Source organism: Lathamus discolor, chromosome 13 (genome assembly GCF_037157495.1).
Source record: "Lathamus discolor isolate bLatDis1 chromosome 13, bLatDis1.hap1, whole genome shotgun sequence".
NCBI classification, from domain to species: Eukaryota; Metazoa; Chordata; class Aves; order Psittaciformes; family Psittacidae; genus Lathamus; species Lathamus discolor.
The window spans coordinates 10,567,952-10,586,046 of NC_088896.1; the positions used below are offsets into that span (position 1 = coordinate 10,567,952).

Below are 18,095 nucleotides of genomic sequence, written 5' to 3' on the forward strand. Positions count from 1 at the left end.
TGGAGCATGCACGTGTGCCTCATGCCCCGCCACATGGTTCTCTTCCCCATTCATTGCTTTGCACAACTCTCAGAGTCAAATCCCAGCTCGAAGCATGGCTTGCTCTGCAGTATCTACATTGTGCAGGATGCAGTTCAGCCTGGGATCCAGCCCTTTCTCTCCCAGTTTAGTGGCTCCAGTCTCTGTTGGTACACGTTGGGCTTCTGGAATAGTCTGAACATCTGTTTCGTAAGCCTTGGAAGGGCTGATGGGGAGGGCAGTATTTAGAGCAGGAGTTCCTGGACAGTGGTACCTCTTGTGCTAGGGACATATCGACCACTTTGAAGAGATGCACGCAGACAACACAGCCAGGGCTGGCAGCGCCCACAGAGAGAACCCTAAAATAGTCCAGCTCTGCCCTGGGGCTGGCATCGAAGGATATATGGGGGCATTGCTTATGGGGATTTCTTGATCCTCGTGCCCTGCAGCTGCAGGGCAGGGTGGCTTGAGGAGGAATGCAGGAATCAGAGTGCAGGGGCTTCCTTGCTGCAAAGAGCTCAGGGGTCGTGCAGGCTTTGGGGAGGAGGTTCCCTTTCCTCAGCCTCATGCCATGAGCTTGCCCGGCCCTCGGTAACGATAAGCTTCATATTCCACTTCATGTCGAGGGGAACCTTTCAGGTCACATTTGTGGTGGGTGAAACCCAAGGATGTTTTACTTCGCAGTGTAATTTTCAGAGGCCTCGCATGGCTCATGATCTGCCCTCTCATATTCCATGGGGTATGTGTGTGTGTTTTCTCTCTCTCGCTTTCTCAGAGAGCTGTTTTGATTGATTGTCCTCAGCTGCAGCTAAAAGTCCAGCCAGGCAGTTTATGGAGTTGGTTCCAGCATCAATTCTTGCTTTGAAAAACATGACATTTAAAACCACCCTTTGGTTTTCCTACATATGGATCTGATGCTTTTGTTAAAGACTGTTTTTGCCGCTTTCCTCCTGGAATATAAGTCTCATTTGGACACCGCATCTCCTTGACCTCAGAGCACCTTTATTTCAGTGCCATTGTAATTGACAGGTTGAATTTATGAGATGCTGTCAAAGTTCAGTATTAATAGCAGACATTAATGTCACCAGCGTTTTCCAATAGAAAATTAATGTCAGTGTTGTCTGCAGCTAAGTAACCCTCTAAAACGACTCCTGCATGCCTCGACACTACATACTGAATGCTTTCTTTTATGCTTTTTCTCTTTCAGTGCTTGGGCCGTCTAATCCCTTTGTTTTAATGACATTACAATAGGGCATGCAACAAATCACTTCCCTTCTCTCCTGGTTCTCTGTGACTTTGCTCCTTTAAAAGTCATCTGCATCAGCCTGGAGCAAGCGTGAATCTGTATGACCAGTGTGAATGAAAACAGTGATCACCTCTGCGGAAGGTAGTTATGGCAGGAGAGAAGTGCAGAGATTGCCTGTCTGTCCAGCATCCTTCGTGGCACATGTGGACACAAAGCTTGGCCTGACCCAGGGTATTCTTAGATAGAAGCCTGAGTTGGTGGCCCCGGCACAGGGAGGCGAGGCAGGGACTCCTGTGTGCTTAAAAGCCCTGAAGACATGCTGGGCTACAAGATGAAAATCAGACTCTCCTCTCTTTCATTTGATTGTAACCTCTGTGAAGATGAAAAGCCTTTGGCTGGTGCTCAGGACTTTGCTTGGCTGTAACATGAGCACAGGGTTGCCTAGGACAGGCCTGTTTCTGGGGCATGAAGCCTTTCCCAACAACAATGCCCCCTGAACAGCAAAGGTGTTGAGGCTTAAAGCTGTTCTTCAGAAACCTCTTTTGTTTTTGGACACCACAAGACTGTCTTAGGTTGTCCTGAACTGGGATGTTTAATCTGCAGAAGAAGCAGGTCTCATGCCATAAACCTGAAACAAACAGAAAATGCACCAGGGAGCAGAGAGGACAGAAAAGCTGCTCGAAGCTGTGCCCTGGACCAGCTGCATGGATGAATTCCAATGAGCCATTTGCAAGGTAGGGAGGACCTCTCTGCTCTGCCTCAAGCAGTGGTTATTGGGCTGCATGAAGGATGCTCAGCCCATCCCTGTGGCAGGCAGTGGGGGACCACCAGGGCATGATGTTCATCCTTTCTTCCTTCACCATACAGCTCTTGATGCTCCCGCAACCTCCTGATGCTTGAGGCCCTGCCCTTCCTAGATCTCTTGAAGTGTCACTGGGAGGAAAGCTGTTTCCTGGGTCCTCAAGAGCCCACTGGTCTCTTAAACCAGAAAGAGGAGTTGGAGGGCATTTGCCAGCTACTGTTTTAAACGCCAGGTCCGTGCTGCTGCCGTGGGTGAAATGCCCATCTTTCCTGGAGGTTCTCCAGGTGTACAGAACTTTACACAGGTATCTATGTACTGTACTTCCTGACTTTTGTCAGGTTTACTGGCAAGGAAGGAGGCATTTCTGACTTGGTAAAGAGGTGGGAATGCCATTTCCAGAGGAAGCTGGCCTCGGTTGTGTGATGGAGGATGCAGCTGATGGGTCACTACTTGGAAAAAGCACACCTTAACTGGGATTTCTCCATGCTTGCTGCAAGCTAAGGATGTACCTGCACATCTCCCTTCTTCCCTAGGCATTTTGGAAGAGGGAATCCTCATTGGTCAACACAGCATTGCTTTAGTGGCTGGTCTGATGTAGTTCAGACAAGGTTCCCACCAGCTCCCTTGTTTAATAGGCCTCTTCTTTATTAAAAACAAACCCCAAACTCCTCTCTCAGAAAAGCCAGCCAAGATGCTCTTTTTCTTCCTCTCTCTTCCATCTTGTTCCTCTTAGAGGATCTCTGGGAGCCCGTCTTGGTGCTTTCGCTCTTTCACATGCCAAAGATTGCTACATTCCTCTTAGTTACACTCCTGCCAAACCAGATCTTACAGTCTTGCCTCAAAAATCATCCACTTCCCTGCTCCTTGGGGTTCCTTTTGTTGCTGTTGCTTCTTCATTGAATTTCCTCATGTTTATTGACATGTCTATTGTTGAGCTTCCTGGACACATGCAGCTCTCTTTTTCGGATGCGGAGAAAGACAAATAGTTGCCTTCACTGGTCTGCCCCTGCTGTTGGGGAAATACTGTTAGTGATATGATTCCTACAGATGGGGATGGGTCTCATTTAGAGCTAGGGTCATGGAGGGTGTAAACTGGCATTGCTCCATTGGCTTGGCTGGAATAAAGCCAGTTTTGTCCAGCTGAGAATCTGTCCTTAATGTCTAAACAGTTATTACACACTAATAAAGATTAATGATTGTAAATCCCCACGGATTATACATAAAATGGCAAGTTTTACTCATTAATCTTTATTGCCATATTATAGCTGTTTATGTTAGAGGAGTCGTCCCCCTCTGTTCTGAGCATGCACTGGGGGCTGAGTGTGGGGGGTATGAAGGGTGGACAAACCAGACCAGATGTCCACGTGTTTTACGGCCCGTGTCCTCCCCCCAGGTTGGTTGTTTCCTTGAAAGCCCTTAACCAGCAGCAAAGGATGTATCGCAGAGCTTTGTCTGCTCCGCTGGCCTCTGCCTGAGCTATAAAATCCAGATTGTTCCCGGTGAGAAAGGATCGGGTCTCCTAATTAATATTTCAGCTCAGCCTTTACTGGAGCAGATGGATAATATGGAATTTGACATGCACTCTGGCAGGCCAGAGCTCTGCAGTGCAGTGAGATTCACTCTCCTGGACTGTGGCTTTGGAAGAGATGCTTTCTGTGCAGTTAGTAGCTGTGTTGCGGGTTGAAAGGATGCTGCTCCTTCACATAACCCCACACTGCTGAAGCAGTTGAATTTGTTAAGAGGGTCAGAAAAAGCTCAGTTGAATCTCAGCTCTTACGTGCTTGCAGATGCATACAGACACAGTGGGGAGCTGGTGGTGCCAGGGGTCTGGATACAAAGATTCGTGTGCTGTATAAATGAAGAGGACCGAAGACAGTGTAGTAAACTGCAAGGGTGGTTTTAATGGCACAGGGACAGAATGAGCCCTCTGACAGGCAGCTGGTGTCAATTCACTCTGCCAGGGAAGGTCTGGAGTTGGGAAGGCTGGAGCAGAGAGGACAGAAGAGACAGCCAGAGACTCAATGGAGCGATATTCTTGCCATGTGCTCCTTGAGACCCAGGTCTGTAGGTGATGGCTTTGCTCGCAAGTCCCAGATTACCGCTGCATCCCCACTTCCAGCAAGAGAAACACAATCCAAACCCCAAAAGAACCCCACAGGGACAAGCTACAAGTGAACTGATGCTTGTTGCCTGCTGCATGGCTTGTGCATTGCTGCTTCCCCTCGTCAATGGGAGTCAGAGGTCTGACTTAAATGATGGGGGAAGCATGAGAAAGGCCTCCTCCATAGCTGAGACAGGAGAAGGTAAACATTTAAAGGTGGTCTCTAACCTAATGGTGGGAATACCTAATTTACAGGCTACAGGGATAAATGAATTCTTCAGGGGTCTATCCAGCTGGCAGTGCTGTTCCACGGGGAGCAGTTCTGGCTGTGTGACATTTATTACATGGCCTCCTTTAGTGCACCCCTGGGTTGCTAGAAAGCTCTTCGCCTCCATCGACACGTTACGTCTCAGTCACCTTTACGTTCCGTGTTTTATGTCTGGGTTTTACTAGCAGCCTTTATTCTAGGCGGTTGGTCGGAGTGAAGGAAAGGGAAAGGGGCCTCCAGCCAGCTCCGCTGAGCGCTTTGGGATAGGAAGGAGCTGCTTGTCTGTTATCCAGTACCTGCTTAGTGGGAAGCCGCAGCCAGGGACGAGCTGTCCTGCAGGTATCCAGCCCAAGCGAGAGCTTCTCCTTTCTATACTGCATTAAAAATCCCTTTCTGGAAGGGGAGCGGCTCTGGATTTGCAGCCAGGCTGCAAGGACAGGCTGCATTATCTTCCTCGAAAGGCTCTTAGCTTTCTCTACGGTGGGGCAAAAGTCCAGCGGCTGCGAGGTGCTGCGAGGATAAGCTGGGAAAAGCTTGGAAGCGTCTTAAGCGCTCTGGAAATATGGATGGAAATCGCAAAAGATCAGACGTCTTTCGGCAACTTCCAAAGCTCTTACGGTTTTAGCCAGACCTGAAAACCCTTCCTAGAAGTTTATTTCAGGGTATTTTGAGCTGTGACTTTGCTTTTGGGCCTAGCTAAATCCAGGAAACTCGGAATAGTGTAATTTTTTAATAAAGAGGGAAAACACACCCCCAAGTATTACTGGATCAATGAGGAAAGTTCCTGTTTGGTTTCTCTTACAGGAATCGTTCAGGCCAGCTCAGGGTTTATCCTAATTTAGTCTGGTTTTACCCCAGATAATTACTCCTTTGTAGGAAATAAAGAGATCAGACCATGGTCTTTCCAGAACGCTGTGACCCGTCACGCAAGGGCATGCACCAAACTGTGCCAGAAGGTGGATGGAGATAAGTGCTACAGTAAGAGACAGCCAATGTCTAATGGCTGGAGAGAGCAGTCTGGCAGCAAGCATGGCCAGGGCCTCCAAAAACATAGGTAGAGACAATTCCCCCAGGGTTTGTGTGATGGAGATATCAGTCTGCCACGTCTTGGGTTTTTTCTCCCTCTATAAAGAACATTCAGGCGTTCTCCTGGAACAATATCTGAAAGCCTTTGTCATTCCTCAGATGTATGGATTCTGTCAGGATGGATACTGTGAAAAGTCAGGCAAAGCCAGGTGTCCTTGATTTGCGCAGCCAGAGTGAAGAGACACAGATTAAGTGCCTCATAAGAGCCAAAAAGGTGTGTTTAAAGATGAATTACAGTCGCTGCCATAGCTGTGAAGTCAGGATCTAATTCTCACATATACAGGTGCAGCTGCAGAGCTCTCCGTCCACATTTGGCCCAGATTTAGTTGTAAGTCTGGCATGAGTATCTAATATGGGCCTGAGTATCTAATATGGTCCTAAGTATCTAATATGAGCCTAAATATCTAATATGGGCCATGCTGTTTGGTCGCCTTCTGGCTCTACAGGCAGGAAAGAGCCTGTTTCAAAGCACAGCATCACCAAAACCAGGGTTTGGCTCCAAACATTTCCACTATAATCTATGTATGAAGTGAATTTCCAGAGCTCTGCCACTGTTCTGTTTCCGCCATGTGAAGCGAGTGGCACAGTTGTCACCGTGCCAGTGGGGCTGCTGGAAATAGTCACAACAGACGAAATGGTTGGAATTTCCCATTGATTTTTTAATAGCGATATATTGGGAGTCAGCGGCTAAATGTAGTTCCGCGCGAGCTGGGAATGTGTTGGAGTGAAACTTGTCGTTTCTCATGGGAAAAGAAAGAACCGTCTAAAAATGTCAGAAATCTTCAGTTTCAGGAATTGCCGTTTTATTGGCAAAGATCCCCGTTTAGCATCAAAATATATGAAATTTCTGGAGCTTCTGCCTGAAGGTGTGAAATCTGGTTTCTCTTGAGATGGTGGTAAATTTGAAACGGGGTGTTTCTGCACACTGTCAGCTAGAAATAATGGAAAAGATGGAAAAGGACAATGGAAAAGCAACCACTTCCCAGTGGTCTGCTGGTGTTGAAGAGGACACAGGCAAAGCACCCATGGCTTTTGAATGCGTTAGAAAGGTTTTCCGACCTGCTGTAATGCAAGTCCTTGTTTTACTGTAGTTTTAGGACTTTTTTTACAGTAGCATCATTTGTTTTATAACTGTGAAAGTCTCTTTTTCCTTACATGTGGAAGGCCAATTATTCCTTCTCCTGTTCCAATGACTTATTATTGATCCATTTCTTGTATTCTCCAAGGTGTGCTGAAGGTATCTCCCAGCCTGCCCTTGAGCCATATGGAATCACTGTATTGTCTCCTCTAACAGCTGGGATGGTGAATGGCAGTAGATGGCTAATTTTTATTTTAAATCACATTTATAGCAATTTAGATGGGGGTTTTTTAGTGACCTGATCTGCTCTAGAATTAGGGATGAGGAATCCTTTTAAAAATTGTGGTTTCAAGTTTTTCTTTTAAGCATCTTGGAGGCTTCTGAATGACCCTCCTCGCCCTTGTTTTTAATAGGAAAAGCATCAGTTGGGTTGTAATTGTTCCTTCAAGGGGGGGTTGACTAGCATCAGGGTTCAGTTTAAGTGGTGAAAATGCTCTGTGTCACAAGACCATTAACCAAAAGTGCACCGGAAGGCTGAGAAAACAGTAATTTCCCACCTGAAAAGTTAAATCTGGGTTATGATGAGCTTGGTTTGTCCAAGTCTCAAGCCAGTCTTTTCTGTACCAGATTTGCATGGAGCTTTCCTCTATCCCTCAAGCCAGTGAGACTTGGGTTGCCAGGGTTGCTTTGAAGCAGGGCTGAGGGCTACCCAGGCACCCTCTGACCACATCTGCTTTGGGTATGAAGGGCACGAGTCCTACACGAATGATGGATCAACTGATGAGTGGTTTCTTCTTGCTCTGTAAGAGATACTGAGGTGAAATCCTGTAAGCGTGATTGGATTGGAGCTCAAAACCATCAGCTTTTTGCCCTTTTTCTCCTCTTTGCAAAGGTGCCTTGCTGCTCTGCTGCTTCAAAAGCCACCCCAGCCTTTCTGAGTTATAAGATCATTTAGGTCATTTAGGTTGGAAAAGACCTCTAAGGTCATCGAGTCCAACCATTCACCCAGCACTGCCAAGCCCACCACTAAACCATGTCCCTAAGTGCCACATCTACACGTCTTTTAAACACCCCCAGGGATGGTGACTCAACCACTTTCCTGGGCAGCCTGGCTGCTGTGGTGCATCTGTTTTCAAACAGCTTGCATTGGTTTCCTGGTTTGTTTTTTCTTCCCCCTATGTATAAGAAACGTTGGGTAGCAGAATGTGGAATTCATTAGAAGTTCATAAAGCAGGGACCTCAGAAGGATGTGGGTATAAATGCTTTTCAGGCATCTGAGGTGAACTTTAAATGGAGCTTTGGCCCTCATTTGCTTTCTGCTTTTCAAAAACCATTTATGAGAAAGTGGAGCTGTCAAAGCCATGCATGAACTTTGCCTTGTTGCAAATAACTTGTCTCAAAGTAAGTTGTCAAAATGCACAAGAAACTTGTCTCAAAGTAAATCCAGTAGCTCTACAAAGCTGGAAACGCGTGTGCATTAGTGTGTATGCATGCGTGTGTGTGTGTGTGTGTGTGTGTGTGTGCACGTGCTGTGCATGGGTGGGTGCAGCGAGTCTACCATTTTGGAGATGTAAAACACACAAAGCAAGTGTTTTTATAAGAAAAAGCCAATGTAAAATGTTTATTTCTTGGCAGAAGGACATCAGACCACATCTCCCATCCTTCTTTTAATTGCTTCGTGTTTGTTTTTGTTGTCTTAAGTCTTTGCTGGCCTGTTTCCTCTGTTGCTACTTAGCAGCCTGTAACCTCACACAACCCCTCTGGCAGCGAGGGAGCGCATGGCACTGGGGAGCTCACCGGGAAGAGCACTGGTGTTCACATCCATGGGAGGAACCGAAAAGGGAGCATTAGGGTAAAAGGCAGCACAATGCAATATGAGCATTTTCCATTTTTTAGCCTTGCTGAGGAAGCTTTGTCCTCATCCGAATCAAAGCTGCCCACAGCCTAAACAAGACCCAAAATCACAGCTTTGATGGATTGGTCCAGAGATAGCTTTGGGAAAGACTCTCCCTGCCTTGACTGGCTCTTGTGAGCATGTACTAGTGGTATCTTGGAAGAAACGAGGTGCTGTCACCTCTGTGAGATGGCACCCGGGTTCTTGTCAGTGCTGGTTAAGGTACCCTCAGGCTTTGCCCAGGGTTTTAGCAGTGCAAAGCCAGGGGCCAAAAGGCAACACTGCCCATGCTTGAGCGTGGCTCTGAGCTCCTGTTCCTGTGTGAAATTCCATCAGTCAGATGTTACGAAGCCCACAGGGTCCTCCATGCACTGCAGAGTACCTCGGTGGTCTCCCAGCTGCCCACCCATATAGCATTGCATCCGCCCTGTCTGAAACCCTTCTCATAACCTGTGTTGTCTTCATTCATCTCAGAGCCGTTCCTCATACCATGAAGATGATAGATAGTGGGAGACTGACAGTAAGACCACGTGCGTGACGTTAGATAGGCTTTTATTTAATGTTGCTGTGTTAATGAGATGCTTTTAGGACCGGTGCTGTACTGGATTAAGGATATTGGTGGCACAACGGAACTGGTATTCTTTAACCCCGACTGCCCCGCATCCTTCCCCTCCACCCTCTTCATCTGAATGAAGAGATTAGATTGGGAGAATATATTTAACTTGAAAAAAAGCCCTAAATCGTGCTGATGGAATAGGTTATCTTCACTACGCTTCAGTTTTATTTCTCAGGATATGCAAAGGTTTATCAGTGCTGCTGAGAGAAGGGGACAGTACACCTTTTGGAAACTTCAACCACTGTAACCGTTTTCCAGATGTGCGTGTGCGTGTGTGTGTGTGTTTAAACTCAGCGCTGTGTGTGCGTGTGTTCTGCTGGATATTGTGTGCATCTATGAGACGCTTCAAACAACTGCCTGGAAGTCGAAACCAACCACCTCTTTCCAGTCATATGTTTGCCGTGACTTTTCATAACCACACTTGAACTAGTGGTCTTGGATTAAATATTCAAAGAGCAGGGCATCTTTATCGCGATGGTATGTCAGTCAAATTAAGGAAAATGTACACAAAAGTAAATAAATGAATTGAAAAGTAACGTGCTCTCAGCCTACGTGCATTTAACCAATGGAAGTACAACCGGTTGTTGGGGATGCGCTTCGTGCTGCTTTCGCTGGTCATACGGAAGGTTTTTAAGGCTCGCCTTACTCATGGCAGCTGATCGAACGTTGGTGAAAGCTCCGAGTGCTCAAGCTGCTCCACAGAAGTTATTGTCAGTCTTTGTGCCGTTGGTTTTAGTTACTGCACTTTGGCTGGTGAGGGCAGACTCAGCCACGTCCCATCCAGCCCACATCAAAAGCACCAGCTCCTGCGTGGCTCTGGCAGGGCGCTGGGGCGACCAGAGCCTCTGGGTTCCTTCTCTCCTCCCCAAAAAGCCACGTTCCAGCATGGATGTGGGGCTGTAAGTGGACACAGGGTCCACGCACAGCATCGCCTCAGGGTGTGGGACTGACACCAACATATCCCATTGGGGCTGGAAGCACCTGGATCACTCAGCAGCTTGCAATGATGTGGCCAAAGCGAGCCGGTGGGGTTTGTGCAGCCATCAGCCCCTGAGCTCTCAGGCTGGAAAACAGATGTGCTGCTTCTCTCTGCCTTTCCCCAGGTCCTGGATCCAGCCCTAGATTCCACTGCCAGCCCCATCACTATTATCTGCAATTAAGCCTTGCATTTCTTTGGAGGTTAACTATTAGGTTGTGCATTTGTCATGATGCGAAGCCAATTTTCACCCTTAATTTATTAGGCTAAGTCAGATAGCGTTTTGCTGGAGTAAAGCATGCCTGGTTGGGGTCATACTGAAACATGAATCGCTGTTTCCCTCTTTCTCATGTAAATAAAATTATGCTTCCATTTATCTTAGAATTGACGAAAACAATATATCAGCTCCCTCTGCTGAAAAGCACAAGTTGCAGAGCTGGTGAACGAAGGGATGGACTAAACAGAAATAGCCCACTTAATATAATAACCTCTAAAGGCACAGGAAAGGAATCGATGTTTATGGCACACAAGAAGCGCAGTGGCCGGAGCTGAAGGCTTTCAGATTGCAGGGGAATGTTACCCGGCGTCAGTGATGGGAATGCCGGTGATACGGAGATCGCCATAAAAACGTCTGTAGAGAAGAGCTGCAAGAGGCACATCGCCATTTCTGGGAATCCAAAGCAAAACAGCCGCCCAAGTTTTATCTGCACGATGGGGTGCCTGTGTGAGTGCATGTGTGTTCTGTTTGAAAGCAAGGAATTAAGAGCCATGCTTTCATTTGATCAAATCAAATTACCCTTGTATGTTCAGAATGCTTATGCATCGGTAATTTTTATATTAGGGCTTTATCTCCCTGTAATCAATTCCAAATACAAACCTATTTTTATCGCTGAAACGCAGCAGTAATTTAGAAGATGTAGATGGAACGCACACGAGATGCCAAAAGCAATTCTGCGGAACCTCTTTTGTTGTCATCTCCAATGCGCCAGTCCCTGCCTCCAGCCTCCCACCAGTTTTAAAAGCCCTCAGATTTAACAATTGAATAAAGAGGGGTAAGAGGACTGAAGCAGTTGCCAACCCCCAGAATAGTCAGGAGGTTCATGTGCACCTCTGGGGTAGAGTTTGATTGAGCATGGCACAGTAATGTAAACCGTGCTGAGCTTTGTAATGTAATGACCTTAGCTGGTGAAATGGCAGAGCTTGTTCCCTCTGCCTCCCTGCCTGCTATATAGTGTTTCATGCGTGCAGAAAATGAAACAGTGAAATAATGCCCTGCGTTATCACCACCAACTTCACACTGCAGTGAGGAAGAGTGGAAGTTGAGGTCCTTGCAGTTAAATAGGAACTCCAGCTCTGCATATCTCCATATGAAGACAGGCTGAGAAAGTTGGGGCTGTTCAGCCTGGAGAAGAGAAGGCTGCGTGGGGACCTCAGAGCAGCCTTCCAGTACCTGAAGGGGGCCTATAGGGATGCTGGGGAGGGACTCTTCATCAGGGACTGTAGTGACAGGACAAGGGGTAACAGGTTCAGACTTAAACAGGGGAAGTTTAGATTGGATCTAAGGAGGAAATTCTTTCCTGTTAGGGTGGTGAGGCACTGGAATGGGTTGCCCACGGAGGTTGTGAGTGCTCCATCCCTGGCAGTGTTCAAGGCCAGGTTGGACGAAGCCTTGGGTGGGATGGTTTAGTGAGAGGTGTCCCTGCCCATGGCAGGGGGGCTGGAACTGGATGATCTTGAGGTCCTTTCCAACCCTAACTATTCTATAAGACAACATTTAAACAAGTCCAGCCTGAAGTGTATCTTTTATATGGTCCTTCTTCAAGTTACTTTCCCACACTGGAGGTGTAGGATTGTAGAGCAATCCTCTGGCATAACAAGTAGCACTCGGAGTGAAATATCCCTGCCCTTGTGGAAAGCGCCTCATCCACTGAATGTGTCTTTGTTTCCTATATCTGTGGTGGTTGTTGAAATTGGAAAGAGATAATAAGGAGAAATCAAATGCTAAGGGATAAACAATGTGCAGTCATTAGAGATTAGAAAATGGGAGAGAGATGTGTTTCACAACTCTTCTTGCTAAAGATAGCCTTGGATATCTAGAACCCAACTTTGATTTCTGCCTTTGGCCTGACAAATGCCATTTTCCTCATACCTCTCCATGGTCACATCGCTCAGGAATACGGCTCAAGGGTCTGAGGAAACTGCAGGGTTTTCTTTCAGGTCACACACTGTACCTGTTCAAATACTGCTCTTGCTCTGCAGGTTGGCTCCACCGTTGTGTGATTCCCTTGTGGCTGTGACAAGGCACAGGGAACTTGGCAATTAGGTTTGATAAAATAAGCATGGATAAGAGCATCTGAGGTGACACACACTCTTCTTTGCAATGAGCTTCTCTGCATCATGAAAAACACTACCCTAGTTAGCCCAATCACAGCAGCACAGTGCTCCCCTCCTAGGTCTTCTCTTTCCTCCTCTCACTTAGGATCCCTGCTGTGTGCGCAGCAATATTTGCTTCCAAAATGCAAATATGCCTAATGAAGCACTCCAAAACCCCAATCCCAATTTCCATGCCAGCCCAGCAAGGTCTCTCTGCCCCTCAGGAGCACCTGCAATAGCAGCAGCCATGTATGTGTTCATGGGTATGGCTTTTCAAACTGCCTCTTTGATCTTGCCAATGCAGACATCATTTCTGCTCTGTCAAAGTACCCTGGTGTTTCCTGGTACAAAGCCACGTATTAGCACTCCAGTGCCCTTTTGGTTACAGTCCTGGCTCTCTGGTGCCGGAAGTGTGTGGCACGATGCTGAAAGCAATGTATTGCAAACAATATGTAGCATCTAGGGGGTGATGCAGTTTACCGATGTTAAAGATACAGCTATTTCATTCTGTTTCATTTGCTTGCCAATTCCTACTAATGTTATGAGAGGAATAGCCAAATTGGAAGTGTTTTCAGTCCTAAAAAAGCATCCCATTTTAATGCCCAGTGATTGGCATTCACGTTAATAGGTCTCTTTCAATATGCTTCTATTAACTACAGGTATTAAAATGAAACGAAAGACTGTTACAGAATGTTAACAAATGATTCATGGCAAACAAGGCACCTCTCTTGTTTGCCCACCACTTTCACATTAAAGCGCTTTTGGGAAATAATAATAATAATAATAATAATAATAAAACACCCTCTTGAAGGAATCGTTATTAAAGCATTTTGCATGCGGATTACTTCAGGCCTCAGCATTGCAACTCTCGGCTAGGTTGGGAGATGAAGGCCAAGATTTGTTGATTGAGATCAGATGGCTGGTGGCGAGAAGGAATCTAGATGACTTAACTGGGGGGATTAAACTCGAGTCTTTTGGCTTCCATTTGGCTGTTTTATAAACTCCACCGCTGGGCCAGCTTAGCTGGGCTGCGTTCCCCTCGTCGCATGTGTGATGTTAGCGGGGTGGTTTGTAGTATCAGCCAGTCCATCACTACTAGCAGCCCAGACGTTCTGGGTGAGAAAGGAATAGACAGTGTAAGTGAAAGCTAAAATTAGTCCCCGAAGCGCCCATCCATACACCTCAAGCTTGGTGGCTGACCTCCTGCTGGCTCCGGGAAGCAGCGGGAATGCTCTCCGTCCCAGCCAGCACCTGGACTTCTTGGTGATTGATAGCATGCTGATGCCCATGGCATTCACAAGAGCTCCAGCCCTGTTTCCCTGCCCTGCCCAGGGAGAGGCAGGTCTCTGTGGTACCCAGCACATGGCTGATGTCCCTGCATGCAGGGTGATGTACCACCGGCCACGTGAGGAGGAGGGTTGTGTTATCGGCCATCCGCCTTTGAAGCCTCACCCATCAGCCGTACCCCATGGGAGTACATGGAGCGCGCTTTCTTCTTTCTTTCTGAGCCCTAACCTTTAATTTTACAACACTGATTGAAACCAAGAGTGGAAATAAACAGTCAGAGCTACTCTGTTTTCCTTCCCCTCCCTTCCATTATCTTCTTTCTTTTCCATCCATCCTCATTTTCACATGCCTCTCAGATTGCGTCCCCCTGGTTTTCCAGTTATTTATTGACCCAGACCTAATTCCTTATTTCCAGAAATGTGTCATGAATCCTGCCTTTGAACCATTTGCTTTTTGCTTTCCAGGCTCACCTCTTTGACCACGTTTTCCTGTAAGAGATAAGGATATAGGGTTTGTGGAGTAATCGCAGCAGGATGCCTGGGTTTCATTCATAGATCTGTTGCCACTGGCTCATTATGGAAAACCAGGAGAGTTATTTCACCTTCCAGGGCCTCACCTCAGTGTCACCATCTGTAAAACAAGGCTAATAATTGTTATCTCTTCCTTGCAGGAGAACTGGGGAGCTTCACTAATGACCATCTGCTAAATGTTCTCAGAGCCTCACATGAGCATTTCTACTGAAGTGCAAATTATTATTAGAAACCAGGGATTGTTACTGGATTGATATCAAATCATTGTCGACAGCTTCTCTGCAGGGAAAACTTAGGCGCAGCCAACAAGAACAAGCTGCATGTTTTGAAGTTGTGCAGTTGATTATATTGGCTTTCATCTTCTGGTAAGAGGATCCTCTGCCATCTGAACTCTCTGATCTCTGGGAACACAATTCATCCAATCAATCTGGAGGAAAATAAACCTCCTCAGACAAGAAAATAAAGTATCCACCTGAGATCATACGAAGATGGAAGATGTCAATTCATTCCCAGCCCCACAGCCCTTAACTCTTGTGATCCCAGTGTTTGCCTGGCCCACCAGGCAATGCTTAGGAGCAGGATATAACGCATCCATTACACACAGCCTCAGTATTGCAAAGAGCATCGTGGGCCTGCCTGGGTGAAGTTCTAATTGAAAACATGCAAATATTTTACAGTGAAATTGGTGCCACTGAAGGTTTCCATGGACTATCTGAGGGATAAGTCTTGATCTCGTGGCAGCTTGTGAATGCTGGGACTGATCTCAGCTGTGGCTCCTTCTCTTGGGTCATGGTTTAACCCCAGCCGACAACTGAGCCCTATGGTGAGATGCAGGAGAGAACTGGAGGGGTAAAAGTGAGATAACTCATGGGTTAAGATAAATACAGTTTAATAGGGAAAGAAAAACTTTGCACATGAGCAAAGGAAAACAAGGAATTCATTTGCCGCTTCCCAGTGGCAGGCTGGTGTTCAGCCGTCTCAGGCAAGCTGGGGTCCATCACATGTGACGGTGACTTGGGAAGACAAACACCATCAAACCGAACATCCCTCCTTCCTCTTCCCAGCTTTATATACTGAGCGCATATGGTGTGGGATATCCCTGGTCTCAGCTATTATGGCCATGTCCCCTCCCTACTCCTTATGCACCCCCCAGCCTCTTTGCTGGTGGGGTGAGGAGCAGAAAGGCCTTGACTCTGTGTAAGCTGCTCAGCAGTAACTAAAACATCCCTGTGTTATCAACACTGTCTCCAGCACAAATCCAAAACACAGCCCCACACCAGCTACTGTGAAGAAAGTTAACTCTATCCCAGTCAAAACCAGCACACCAGCATAAGTCAGCCCAGGGAGAAGGACATCTCCGTCCCATTCCTGGACCTGATGCGGTACATCTTCTCCTTAGGTCAGCCTCAAGCTGCTGACAGCAAGTGGATTTAGTTGCCAGCTGAATCTGGAATCCATATTTAGCACCATACAAACACAGAGAAACCATCACTAGGACATTATTGGTGTGTACCCTATGAGACCCAAATGAGCTCCCCTGATGGCTTTACAGGGAACCACTGCCTTAAGCAAGCTTGGCCTCCCATCCTTTTAGCACATGGGCTCATCTGCTGTGTTTTCCCTGAGCTAGAGACAGAGAGGCAGGATTGCTGGAGGCTACAAACCATTACTGGGTATTCAATAGCAACACTGTCAATAGGGACAAACAAGAGGAGATGGGGCTGGAGATGAGGATAATTACAAGGACCAAGTTGTGAGGACCAGAGAGCTCAGGGCTCCTTGTGACACTAAAACTGATAACATATAACTGGGGAGGCTTAGCAGAGAGCTTTCCCCTCCCACACCATTATGTGCCATTATGGTCACTGTCTTAGTTTGCTGGGTTTAAGTGTAACAAACGTGGTTTAATGATGCTGTTACTATCCAACAACATCACTTGAACTGCACTCACAAAACCCTTCCCAAAGCAGTGCTGTCAGGGCTTAAAGGAATGTGAATACCCCTGGTGCAACCACCTGCAGTGCACTGGGGACTCTGGAGACAGCACTTGGTTCTCTGGTGCAGTGCAGACCCTGTTAAAAAATGGGGGGAAAGAAATAGCCCAGTAATTTTTTAATTAAAAAAGGATACTGACATCTTGCATTAAAATTTGAAAAAAACAACCCTCTACATTTAAAATATACCTGTAAAATAATATGGGCCTTTGGGCTATTTCCTCTAATATGTAACTTTAGTCACATGGCTCCCATTAAGACACCAGAAAAGGTTGTAAAGTGGCATTTATAAGCTCAACATAGGAAATTTCTGTATTTTTTATTTTGAATTTATAATCCCCATCCAGGATTTGCTGAAAGAGATGAAACTTTAGTGGAGGTTTTGGGAATAGAAGGATTTCTGAGGAAAAACAGTCGTCTTTTGGTAAAAATCCCCATCTGTTCAAATTTTGACATTTTCTTCAGTCAAATATATTTTTTTGCTTAAATATTAAAGAAAAAGAATTCTGGATAAGAGCTCAGTCACTAATAGTGAAAAGTGTTATGAAATATGAATGGTTTGAGATAAAACTGCTTAAAACGCACAGCTCTCTGCCCGTGTCTGCAGAGTCGCCGTGCATCCCTGTGTGCCTTTAGCACTGAAGGCAAGGAAGTTTTGCTCTGACAATAGACATTTAGAACAGGGAAGTTATTAACCACATCCCTTTAGCACTGATTTGAATAAGACAAGAGAGGTTAATAAGTCATACTGCCCAAGCACGTAGTCAGATGGAAACTTCCCTCTTTCCTTCGAGTTAACATCTCTGGACAAAGCTCTAAAACTGGAAACGAAGTGAATGAATTAACTTACACAATGATGAGACAAGGACTGATGCTTGTTATTCCTGGGTAATCCAGGGCTATGGAAGCACTCAGCAGGGTCAATACCAGCCTGCAAGTCTGGTTTTAGCAGCTCTTTTACGAGCAGGCTGCAGGTGGCAATACATTTATGTTGGTTTCTCGGGGCTTCAGAACTCCCTGCAATGCTGTGCCGGGATCACAGCAGAGGATGTTGCTCTCGAAGAAGAAATACAGGAGGAGGGAAATATGATAAGGATAATTGCAGGGAAGGGGTTAGGAAGGGATCAAATAGGTTTCCTTCCAGTGGGAACGGCTCGTGTTTGAAGGCAGCCACTATGGTTTTACTGCTTCGCCCTCTCAGGCTGTGGCCGTGCCGCATGGGATATGCCAGGAGCCAGGCGGAGCAGCATCCCCCAGGATGGGCAGAGTTCTGCGGCACAGCAGGGAATGTCTCAGAAGCAGAAAGGATGAAATGAGGCATCTTTAATTCTCTTTGCTGTTGGTATGTTGTTCCCCCAGGAGCAAGAATACAGACGTGCGTCTCTCCCTCCTTCCTTAAGGAAATTAACCAGCGTAAAACTTACATTAATTATGATTTATAGCATCCTTAAGTGCATCCCCTTACAGTGTCCATCTAGCAATCTCACTTCTCTAGGTGCTATAGCAGGGTTTCAAGGAGAACTAAAGGTGTCTGTAAGGGATTATTTTGCTCTGGGGTTTTGCTAATCAGCTCTGGTGCAGTGTTTAATGCCAGTAGATGGAGGGTCATAGGGGAGGCAGAATTGCCTGGGATCATGGGAAAGGGGGAACATCATCCCTCTCCGTGGGGAGAAATGCTGCTGGAAATGGAGCAGCTTTGCCAGGAGACAGGGAAAGTACCATTGAGGGCTCTGATATTGGTCAGAGCAAGGATGTGTCTTGCCTAAGCCATACAACATCTATCTCAAGTCTGTGTAAGGTTTGAGTTCACCAGTTCTGCAGCATCA

The 18,095-nt window shown here is 46.5% G+C and overlaps 1 protein-coding gene across 2 annotated transcripts in view; it reads left to right on the forward strand.

Moving 5' to 3' along the window:
• The window catches only part of MAP2K6 (mitogen-activated protein kinase kinase 6), a 55,777-nt gene extending 41,015 nt beyond the window's left edge, over window positions 1-14,762 (forward strand). For both annotated transcript variants that reach the window (XM_065693832.1, XM_065693833.1), the window contains one exon: window positions 14,416-14,762. Coding sequence is in view for 1 of the 2 variants with exons in the window: in XM_065693833.1 (XP_065549905.1) it covers window positions 14,416-14,451 (36 nt within the window). In the remaining variant the exon portion in view is untranslated. The remainder of the gene's footprint in view (window positions 1-14,415) is intronic.
• The last annotated feature ends 3,333 nt before the right edge of the window (window positions 14,763-18,095 follow it).